The 12,443-nt window shown below is 40.0% G+C and overlaps 1 protein-coding gene across 1 annotated transcript; it reads left to right on the top strand.

Annotated features, from left to right (window-relative positions):
- The first annotated feature begins 11,436 nt into the window (after window positions 1–11,436).
- LOC113351780 (uncharacterized mitochondrial protein AtMg00310-like) lies at window positions 11,437–12,027 on the top strand. The gene has a single exon (XM_026595714.1). The coding sequence runs from the start codon at window positions 11,437–11,439 to the stop codon at window positions 12,025–12,027; it is 591 nt and encodes a 196-aa protein (XP_026451499.1).
- Window positions 12,028–12,443: the final 416 nt, after the last annotated feature.

A 12,443-nucleotide genomic window follows, 5' to 3' on the forward strand; every position in this document is an offset into this window, starting at 1 on the left:
GCGACTACTACTTAGAAGAACGCAACAACTTCTCTCGAGATCCGGAAGGAGCAATCACCTTTTCTGCAACACCACAAGTGTTGTATGGAGCAAGCCATAAATGCCTTAAAGGGTCCATACCCAGAAAGACGAAGTGAAGATTCGTGTAGCCGTTGTTTCAGTATGGAGATAGTCGATAATAAATTCAACACCAGTGGAGTCTTGGGAAGACACCTTCAGAGGTCACAAAAGAAAAGGTCTATCTCTATTCCACCACTGCTACCAATTTAATATCAGGAGTATCCGATATCACTTCATCAACAAAACGCGTAGATCCAGAATATGGTGTAATTTCGGGAATTCGTACATCTACAATAACAAAGGAGGCTTGACACATCTTCAAAACATCATAAAGGGTTCGCCTATTATGTCAACCCGGATAAGAGCGAGCCCGGGACATCTTCAGGTCTACTGGAGCCGACACCTGAAGAGAACAACCTCAGGAAGATAACGATGCCCGCGTCATCATGTCAAGAAATAATCCGCAGTTTGGGAGAATCACTCAAGAATGTTTCAGCGAAACAACGAACATCCAAATGATCAAGAGATGACGGACCCGAGGTACTACCACTACCGCAGATTCGTTCACCGCTTTACCAGTGAATGCAACGGCCCGAAACATATTCTCCAAAGGAAGATTAACTCGGGAGAGTTACCCCCTTTGTCCGAAGATTAACGTGCGCAGTTTCATCGAAGTGATCGAACCAACTACGGGTTTCTCGAGGCGCTCCATAACAACTTGGATTCGAAGCGATCACCCTTGGAGAATTCAAGTGTCGTTCAACCGAGATCTTGTGAACAAGTAAGTTTCGTTAAAAATTTTTACATTTTAAAAGCCTGATGGGGACTTGACGCATGCGTCCCACATCGAGGAAGGAAGTCAATGATGCAGTTTTTCTTAGACACCACATTATCTTCTTTTTACATGTTTCCCTTTTTATGCAACATTTGCAATTTTTACGAGATACTTAGAACGATCGAATTCAAAACCAGAATGCCGGCTTTCAGCCGATTCAAACATAATTCCTTTCAGAAATTCATTTATAAAATCATCTCAAAAATAAACCAATTCAAAATTCAATCACCTACTAGTTCAAGAACCAGAAAATCAAAATGTGAAAGGAATTCCTTACATCACTCAAGACACCTAAAATGAAAATATAAAAGAAAATGCGCAAGTATTCAAGGGAATTATTTTAGCAACAATTCATTCTTTTTGGAAAGAGCGCCTTTCATTTTCGTGGAGAACAGCCTGCTTCAGCTTCAATTCCAAGGATAGCCTCTCGATATCCTCCTATTTCCAAACAATGAAGTCCACGGAGGGAACTTCGTTTATTTCATCTTGCAGCTTCTGGATTTTAGAAAACCCTTCATAGAACCAGGAAGCATTGAATTCAAACTTCATAAACACATCTCAGTAGAACTCCCAGTTTGAAACCACCTCCTCGGTGCACCCAGTCACGCTGCTCATGACATGAATGGAGGATAAAGCTTCTTCGACACGTCGTACCAACAAGCAATACAACCTTCAACCTTCTGTAAGCGTTTCACTGAAGCATCAAGAGAAAAACCACCGAGACACAACATCCTGCGCGTCCAATATCGCCCACTTCAACTCCAGTACCACATGCACGACTATCACAATGATAAAACAACGTCCAAGACATACCATATCTGGCTTGTCGGCAACAATATCAGTGAGAGCTTTCAGAGTTTCGTCTCCCGTAGAAGGAGTAGTTGCATTACCGAAGGAGGCCGCACCTGAGACTTAATAGGTATATATAGACTCTCCATGTTAAGAGCTTCATCATATTTTCACAAACATGATAGTTAAGTCATTCGCATGAAGGAACTTCCCTACTCCTAAAAGTCACGATCCAAAGATGATAAAGACAAAGGAGTGTAGCTCGGGATTGCTCAGCACTATCCATCTCAAAGATGATGAATTTAGAGAGACGCAAGCATGCTATTATTGTAATTCCAGGATGTCCAAAGATGGGGACATACTCAAGAGAGCAGATGTATTTTCAAAAACCAGCGATATTCGACGTCTATGAAACACGACGTAGACACGGCCTCATGATCAACAACTCGTACGATCCTCATCAATGTTGGGATCAACTTCAACTCTCTCCCAAATTATTTCTTCAGAGACCCAGCGTGACAACATTTATCAGGTTGAAAGCTCAATAGATACTCGTGGACAGGGGGATGTCTCCCTCTTCTCCATTCTGTGAGGAAACATCAAGGAAGCTATCTGTTCCATCATCAGCTTCTCCATCTAATAATGAGACGTTATCTACCATTATATGAAGACTTACATCATGCAAGTAGCTACCACGCCTCTCCCTGCCAGTCTCTTCTGATCACAGCTGCTGCCAAGAATTGTTGTTGCTCTCCGAAGCTTCACCATAGCAACAACCACTACGGACAGAGGTAATCCAAACTTCTGCATATTTTTCTTTCCCATGGAGAAGTAATAAAGTCACTAGTACGGAGGCGAGATGGTGATATATTTATTATGGTAAACCCACCGACCATACAAGATAGATCCATGTAACTCACGCTTGGGGACTGAGACTCAGTATGAAATTACTTCACCATCAGTCAAGGACTTCTTCAAACACAAGAGAAAAGGTCAATCAAGAAGCATGTAATTTTCAAGGGGAAAATTAAACTGAAAGAGAAGCCGCTTCAACACTCTCTCCAGAAGAATCCGCTTCAACGCAGGATTCAGAATTCGCTTCAACGCATACTCCAGAAGCCGCTTCAACGTACACTCACTCCTGAAGACGCTTCAACACCTTACCAGTAAGTGCAATGGAAGTACGTCTTTCAAGAGAAAATAAGCTCGGGATAATTACACCTGGGGACTGCCAGCACAGGATGCCTTCACGTCCCTTAACCGGTTTATTTCTAATATCAACGATCATCACTGTTGAAGCTTTACGAACCGCATACAATTCTCAACATGAAGACGTACATTGCATCAAAGACTCCAAAGTACAAATCGGAGATGTTTTTACGTGTCCAGCCACGTCGTCGATTCTGAAGTGTTACTGGGGACTGCTAATCGCATCCCATTCTATACAACCATCCAAGATTCAGAAGACGGTTCAAAGGATGTTGCTTGAAACGAAGTCTTTGAAGACATGATAGCGGCACGTCGATAACGGAACGCCTCTCAGCTTGTCTACCTCATTTAACGGCTCCGTAAGATTGTGCCCATACAAGCATCCCCATCATATCATCATCACAATCAGAAAGAGCAAGATGACTGAAAGAAATCATCAAGCAGCCAATACATGCTTCTTAGGGCAAGCGTCATTCGTACCCTGAAGTGCAGCTGCTTCAATGACGAAACAACCTCTCAATCACCACCTCATTGTGCCTATATCCCAGAAAGAAGTTTCGCCATCTGTAATTTTCATATTTTGGGAAATCCCTTCACAGAATCAGGAAGCAGCGAGCTAGTGCACGCGGTACTCCCAGATTGCAATTACTTCTTCAGACGTGTCCAATCACATCACACGCGTTATTAATTTAAGATAGAGCCTCCGCACCTAACAAATACGACTCCTGGATATCCTGTTCACGAAATCACAACACGCGTGATATAAAAAATGGAAGTTACAACATGAATGAGGGATTATTATTCGATCAAGCCCTGGCTCCAGCCGCATGAAACAAAGACTACTAAACATCAAAGAAGTGTCGTCAATGCCAGGTCCAATGGTGCCTTCACTAGAATCCTATCTAGGAGATGCTTTAACATCCTCTCCGGAAGCCGTTTCGACGCCCTTCTCGGAAGCTACATCAATTTTCTCTTTGGGAGCTGCTCCAACATGTTTTTCAGAAATTGCTTCAGCATCCTTTTAAGGATATTTATCATGGTAGGGATTTTCCATGTCAGAGCCGAGGATTATGACACCGTCATGAATGATTTTAAATCCCAACCAACCGTAAGCCTAATCTACATGGGCCAACCGACATCATGCTAGGGGAACGCTCACCTGGACGCCTCTTGAACGTGACATGTTCCAAGGACAGGCCGACTCATCTCTCCTGGTAACATCTAACTTTGTCTCATAAGTTTTATCTTTAACTGTCACCATCTAGTGCTTACCCCGCAATAGTGTAACTATTACGTGCTAAGCAGGGGACTTAATGTTGATGGCCGTTTTTAGTTCAAGGCTAAAATTATAAAACCATTATTTAATGCACTGTCACCCTGCAAAGGGTGAAACCATTTGAAAAATGACGAGTGAAAAAAACCTCCTCGTTCATTGAGCAATTCAATATATATGAAATTCACTCATAATGGTGCGCGTAGCAGCAATCCCAAAATATTCTGTGAATTCCTTCTTCTACTAGCATTGCCCATTAATGCCTGACTCTCCTAGTATTTTTCCGTGCTATGTTCTCAGCCGAACTCTCATTATTGACATGACATGACGATTAAGTGTTCACTCTCAGCAGAGTAGCATGAATCTCCCGAAGTGCCAGTATTGAGATCTTCATGAAAATACCCACACAGGCTACAAAGAGATGTTCGTATCGACGCACTTTTACTTAAAGACAACTCGATCGAACATGTTTAATTTCCTTAAGGGAAATCTAAACTGTCCATATCAGTCTCAGAAATGACCACGGCCACGCAAGTTGGCCACGCAATTTAATAAGCCTATCCAAACCCTGACAAAAATAGGCAATTGTTGTGATGACCACCGGAGGGCCCACTTATGCCCTAGCCGGTCGAACACCACACCATACTTCCTAGCGCGTCAAACGCCATCCCTAAAATAGAGAGGCCACGCTGTTTTGGAAGAAGCCCGACGAGCATAGACTGTTAAAGGCAGTCTTAAAACCATCACAAATGTTCAACTTCTCCATCCTGCTTGGAAGGATTAGATCATCCCATGAATGATCAGGAAGCGCTAAAGCACACGTTGGCAGGCCCACTTCTCCCTCACGCGATCGGTTTTATCACGGCAAGGCCATGAAGCAATGAAACGATTTCTCAAACCATGGCAGGAGTGATGCTTCTAAGGATCACGGAATTCCACTAATGTCTTAAATCGATCACAACCATCCAACTTAGACAACCTATTTGGATGGCTTAGATCGCATTGAGGACCATCAGGAAGGTGCACATGCGTTCACCGTCATCCCAAAATGGGCCCCACGTGATCGATCTCCCCAAAGGAGGATCACGGCTTGCCAAGCCGTTTGGTCAAAGTCACGTGTGCGTGACTGTTTCAAAACCCTAATTAGGGTTTGCGGCAATGCACATTTGTCGTAGTTCGATCGTGACCATCCGTCTTTGCCAGCCTAAACGGAGGGTGTGGATATAGAGACTCGAGAGGTCCCAAGGATGTCAATGTGATCACCGTAGTCCGACCTTTGCGTATGACCAGCCGACCTAGGCAGACTAGAACCCGGCGCCTCGAAACGCACGCCCATAGGTGGCATGCCATACGACCTTTTAAACCTTTTACGGCAGTATATTCCTGTCGCAAATCGATCACGATCACTCATCTTCGCCGGTCAAATTGAGTGGCCTAGATCAAATCTTTGTGAAACCGAGAGGTGTAGACATGCTCGCCAGCAGGTCGGTACCACGCATTCCCGGTCGGTCCCACCAAAATTAGTGCCCATGCTTGAATTCGATCAAGCCAAAGAGGGGATGTTGTGCACCTCTAAAAAACCCTAAAATCCATCAACGGTAGCAAATATGTGCCGTAAATCATCTTGTCCGTCCAACTTTTCCAGCTTGGCCGGAAGGCTTAGATTAAAAGTTAGGCGATCAATGAAGCGCCTCAGTGATTACCATTCGCTACTCTGCCACCGGGAGTGATCGACCAGATGGTGGCCCGCCCATGTGGCCTCCAAACGATCACTCAAAGATGGTTGGACGTGTTTCCATTTTAAGACGCTTAATCCGCGACTTATTCAATCAAGCTTTAAAACAGCGATGCTTCATGCATATCGATTGTTTTGAGCTGCTTGCTTTAAAATCGATGCATTACATGCATCAAGCATGCACGATATTTCATGAATATCAAATCCTTAAATAACTTAGTTATTTAACCTAATAGCACCATATGATATTTCCTACGGCGGGTCCCACGACTCGACCCACTCATTCGAGACAACAAATATGTCACAAACTGGGGGATACTTACTGGGGTATTGGTCTGGTGGTTTACAACATACGGCGTGCAACACCCATTACGAGAACGTGTCAGGAAGCATGGACGGTTAACGATGATGAGGGAAGTGGGCAAAGGAGTGATCGTGTGATAATCACCTACACGACCCCACTACTCCATCACTCAACTTCCTCCATTTCCTACGAGATGGGGATGGCGCTCAAATGACTTGTATAAATAGGTCCTTCAACTATTTTCAAACAACACAATAAATCAAGTTGTTGTTAACACCGTATCCAGAAACACCCAGAACTGATAGCTTACATCATGCAAGCCAGTTCAACATTCTGATACAAGTCATAAACAGCCAACACCTTCACAATCTCAACACCTTATTCGATTCCCTCCCTAAGATCAACCCCATCTCCTTCACTTTGTGACCGAAGCAAGTATGAAATGACCATTTCTTGGTTTAGGCCAGAATTGTACAGATTGATCTTTAGAATCTAAAGTACTCCCATGCAGTGCATTTGTTTAGGGTTCAGATTCGTTTCTCATCCACACACACCTAAATTTACCAAAACCAGCAGAAACAGTTTTCACCCTCGAACACTTATTAACTACCAATTCTCTTTATTGTGTTTGTTGTAGACTGTGCAAGTTCTATAAAATGGCGCTTATCCATTCGACGTTTGTCACACATGTGTTTTCCTTAGTGTTTTTTTTTATGGTTTTAGCGTTTGCTGTGGTTGATAAAAAGCTCGTTGAAGCTGAAGATTTCTCCATTGTTTCCATTACCAAGGTTAGAGTTCAAACCGATTACCGAGTCAACAACGATTCGGTTACAAAAGAGATTCAAATTCAAAATCTAATGCCATGTGTCATTCAGATTAAACCGCCCCGTAAAAGCCGTTATAAATTTGAATTTGAATTTCAATTATCCCCCTCTTATTGTCGCACAACCAGTCACAACCACCTTTTGATAGTTAGTTCAGAATTTTCAGCCTTGAAAATATTTTTTTCCCCGAGAATACAGCAGTCAATTGATTATAGGATTACTCTTAACCCTAACCCTAATCCCAATTACTCGAAGCTTTATAAACAATAAAATTTTGTTGGAGGCGACAACAGTATTACTGTGAACATCGAAATGGCCGAAAACTCTCATGAAGCTGTAACTGAGTTAATTGAAAAATTTCAGAGTGCAGCTCTTGAACTTGGAAATGTAGAAGATGCAATTATCCATTATTATGAATCTGAAGAAGAAGAAGCAGAAGGAAGCCAATGGGATAACTGTCTTATTGGTATGATTATCATCGAAGGAAAAATGAGTGACAAGACAGTGGAGAAGCAGATCAAAGACACTTGGAATTTTATCCCTCTAGAATAAGTCAAAGTTATTGAGATTGATCCAAATATGATGGTTTTCAAATTCAAAAACCAAACGCAACTCAATAATATCTTCATTACAAGACCTTGGAGCATCGATGGCCATTTAGTTGTCCTCCATCACTACTGGGAAAGTTGTTTTTACAAAGATTTTGATTGGTGTTCTCAAGATTTCTGGATTGAACTCAAAGGATTACTTCTGGAGCTTATGAAGGTTAATATTGTGGAAGACATGGGTAAAATAATGGGAGAAGTTCGTGCTATTGAACTAAAAGATACAATTCCGGCACCTGGAAAATCTGTTAAGGTTTGTGTGAAAATCAATCTTCAGACACCACTAAGAAGAGGAATTCTGGCAGTCAATTCAGCAGGCAACACAAAGTGGATTCGCTTTTACTATGAGAAGTAACCACATAAAATCTGTCCCAAGAGCTTTGTCTTATAGCACTCGGAAAAAGCATGTGCTGCTACAGCAAAATTTCTGGAGATTGCACATCATAAGCCACACTATTTTGGTACTTCAAAGAATAAACCTGCTACTCAGAAGACTATCTCAATTGAAGCCCCTCAAACAAGTCAGAGGAGGATGGTAAGAGCAGCACCATTTGTCCCACCAAAGGATGGTATTTTCATTGGGTTTGGAAAAGAACAAGCAAAATATGATGAAACTTCTTTGGAAGAAGTTGGTAGGCTAGGAAAGAGACAAAGAAACTCAGTACCTCAGTCAGAAAAGCCTAACCCTCCTGCAATTGGTAATGGAAAGCATATGGAGTTATCTGCACCACCAACAACCATCCAAGGAACTGCACAATCTAGCAATACCACAGTGGAGACTTAGGTATCTTCTAGACATACTTATATATTTCTGTTTTCCCACTATTATAAAATTCTTACAAGTATAGGCTTCATTCAAAATTTACATAATACTTTCTCCATTTATCATAATAGCATTCATACAGGCAAAAAACTTACTATTACCATGAAGATCATAAGTTGGAATTGTAATGGTTTCAAAAATGTTAACACTAGGAATCATATACAAAATTTAAATAGGTTTTACAATCCTGATACTGTGTTTTTATATGAAACCAAGATTGATTCTGATAAAATCCTTAAATTTGTAAAACCTATTAAATTTCCAAATTCCTTTTATGTTCCTAGTATAGGTAGAGCTGGTGGCCTTATTATCCTATGGAAAGATGGCTTTAAGTTAGAAATAGCTGCACATGATAACAATATGATTCATTATCTAATTGTTAGTGACCCATCTAAACTAGAAAGGCTTCTAACATGTATGTATGGAACCCCCTATCCCAATCTAACAAATGATCAATGGAGCTATATCAGTAATCTAGGAAAAGAGAATCCTACACTTCCCTGGATTATTACTGGATATCCAAACATAACTCTTAATCTGGAAGACAGAAATTCCAAAAATGCTTCTTCCTCAACCTCTTCTAGTGTTGTTCAGCTCATTGATGATGCAGGATTAACTGTAGGATTTTATTCTCCCTGTACCATGTTTGTTACTTGTCCATGTAAATGGATTAACAGCCTTGATTTTATTCTCCCTGTACCATGTTTGTTACTTGTCCATGTAAATGGATTATCAGTTAATCCTGATATTGTGTTTTTATATGAAACCAAGATTGATTCTGATAAAATCCTTAAATTTGTAAAACCTATTAAATTTCCAAATTCCTTTTATGTTCCTAGTATAGGTAGAGCTGGTGGCCTTATTATCCTATGGAAAGATGGCTTTAAGTTAGAAATAGCTGCACATGATAACAATATGATTCATTGTCTAATTGTTAGTGACCCATCTAAACTAGAAAGGCTTCTAACATGTATGTATGGAACCTCCTATCCCAATCTAAGAAATGATCAATGGAGCTATATCAGTAATCTAGGAAAAGAGAATCCTACACTTCCCTGGATTATTACTGGATATCCAAACATAACTCTTAATATGGAAGACAAAAATTCTAAAAATGCTTCTTCCTCAACCTCTTCTAGTGTTGTTCAGCTCATTGATGATGCAGGATTAACTGATTTAGGGTTCCATGGTAATCCATTTACATGGACAAGTAACAAACATGGTACAGGGAGAATAAAATCAAGGCTTGACAGAGGGTTAACAAGTGCAGATTGGCTCATTCTCTTCCCAGATGTTCATATACTTGATTTACCTCAGATGGGTTCTGACCATTGTCCAATACTTCTCAATTTATCACCCAACAACTCAGGGGGACACAAAACATGGAGTTTCTTTTAATGTTGGTTAAGGGATAATTCTTATAAATCACAAATCATCTCAGCATGGGAAAATGAAGCAAGAGGTTCAACTGGATATATCGTAGAGCAGAAGTTACAATTTACTAGAAGATACTTATCTCAATGGACCAAGATAACTTTTGGGAATATTCAGCACAGGATTCAAGATTTGGAGCATCAGATGACATCTCTACAAGGTTCTTCTATAGATGGCAGTAATACAACTGAAGTGCAAAATCTGGAACAAAAAATTGAAGAATGACAAACAAGAGAAAAACAGTTTTGGAGACAAAAATCTGGTGAAGGACATATCATTGATCTAGATAATAACACAAAACAATTTTACATAATGGCTAATCAAAGAAGATCAAGGAATATAATTGAATCTTTAAAGGACAATAATGGGAATTGGTGTGTTGGAAGAGATGAGATGGAAGTACTTCTTAATCAGCATTTCAGTCAGGTCAGCTCAACAACTAACCCAGCTATCAGTGAAAGATTAATTGAGCTGATTCCAGAACATATTACTGAAGCAGACAACTTGGTGCTTACAATAATTCTAGATGCTAGAGAGATACATAATGCCCTCATGTCTATGAAACCTTGGAAGTCACCAGGCCAAGATGGTTTTCCTCTAGGATTTTCTCAAACTCAGTGGGATATTGTTGGAAATGATGTGGTGGACATGGTTCAAAGATTTTTCAGAACTGGCAAACTTCTTAAAAGCATCAACAAGACCAATATCACTCTAGTACCCAAAGTAAAGCTCCCTAAAACTCCAGCTGAATATAAGCCAATTGCATTGTGCAATACAACCTATAAGATAATTACAAAAATCCTTGATATAAGAATGAAAGTCTATATGGACAGAATCATCTCTCCAATGCAATCTGCATTTGTATCTGGTAGGCAAATATCAGATAATATCTTTCTTGCTCAAGAGATCATACAAACAATGAAGAGAAAAAAAGGGAAGAAAGGTTATATGGCTCTCAAGTTGGATATGTCAAAGGCATTTGACAGAGTTGAATGGGTTTTCTTTTCTTAACAAGAGTTATGCAAAAGATGGGATTCTCCAACCAATGGTGTGATCTTATTGAAGAATGCATCAGTATTTCAGAAATCAACATAAACTTAATAGTTCTCTTTTTTCTTCTTACAAACCAACTAGAGGGTTGAGGCAAGGTGATCCACTTTCACCTTACCTCTTCCTTCTCACAATGGAGGTCTTCTCAAAGGCTATGGCTGATGCAGAAAATTCAAGGTGTAAAAATTTCAAGAACTGCTCCTCAAGTAAGACATCTTCTATTTGTAGATGATTGCTTACTGTTTACAAGAGCAAATATACATAATATAAACAACCTGTTGGATGTGATTCAAGAATTCAGTGACATTTCAGGGAAACAGATAAATCTTCATAAATCTGCAGTTTATTACTCAAAAAAACTTACATCCAAGGCACTGTAGACTACTATGAAGAAGACTAAAAGTGCTAAGCATGAGTATGGAAGAAGTTTATTTGGGTATTCCTCTTTTCCTAAACAGGAAAAAGACATGCTCCTTTTCTTCACTAGTTAGAAACATGAAGAACAGGCTACACAGATGGAATGACAAGCTAGTTAATCAATCAGGAAGAACTACATTAGTAAAACATGTTCTCAATGCAATTCAAGTCCATCAAATGAGTACTTTTAAGTTTCCAGACAAGTCCATTGAAGAATTAGAAAGAGTTCAGAGGCAGTTTTGGCTGAATAAAACTACTAGAAATGGTATTGTTATCACAGCATGGAGGAACCTATGTAGAGACAAAGATTCTGGAGGTTTGGGTTTCAGAGATTTAAAGAGTTTTAACATAGCTCTTTTGGCAAGATCATCTTGGAGATTATGCAAACAAGAGAGTCAACTATGGGCAAAAGATTTAAAAGTAAAACATTTCCCTAATACTTCACTTCTTCATGCACATGAAAAGAAGAATGCCACTTGGGCTTGGAAGAGGTTATACATCATCATTGCTTTCTTTATAGATTGTAGTTTCTGGCAGGTTGGGAATGGTAAAAAAATCCATATTTGGTTGGATAAATGGGCTACAGGGGTTGAAGAACAAGTTACTCTAACTGCTGACACCAATCTCAATATACAAGACTTTAATCTGGTTTCTGATCTAATTGATTAAGATACAAAATATTGGAAAGTAGGGATAGTTCATGCTTTGTTCCAGCCAGAAATAGCAAACAAAATAATGCAAATCAGAATCCCTCAACAGTCAGAAGACAATTTGGTCTATACTTTAACAAACAATGGTTTGTTCAGTGTAAAATCTGCATACAACAAACTAATGGAGCTCAAACTCAGTTCATTGCATGATTATGGGGTAGAGAAGCAAATATGGCAGAGATTGTGGAAACTAAAAACTGCTGCAAAAATCAAGTTATTTCTATGGAAGTGTCTCACTGATTTTGTATCCAACAGTGAAAGACTTAAGAGGAATACTGGTGGGGAAGTGTCATACTGTCATTTCTGCCAGCAAGATTGGGAGACAACTGAGCACCTGCTGATGAGTTGTTCCTTCACAAAAACAGTCCTTACTTC

This window comes from Papaver somniferum, chromosome 2, assembly GCF_003573695.1.
Source record: "Papaver somniferum cultivar HN1 chromosome 2, ASM357369v1, whole genome shotgun sequence".
Taxonomy (NCBI): Eukaryota; Viridiplantae; Streptophyta; class Magnoliopsida; order Ranunculales; family Papaveraceae; genus Papaver; species Papaver somniferum.

Bases quoted from the DNA above. Each gene is read 5' to 3' on its own strand.
- LOC113351780 (XM_026595714.1), top strand. From the start codon at position 11,437: ATGAAGAACAGGCTACACAGATGGAATGACAAGCTAGTTAATCAATCA.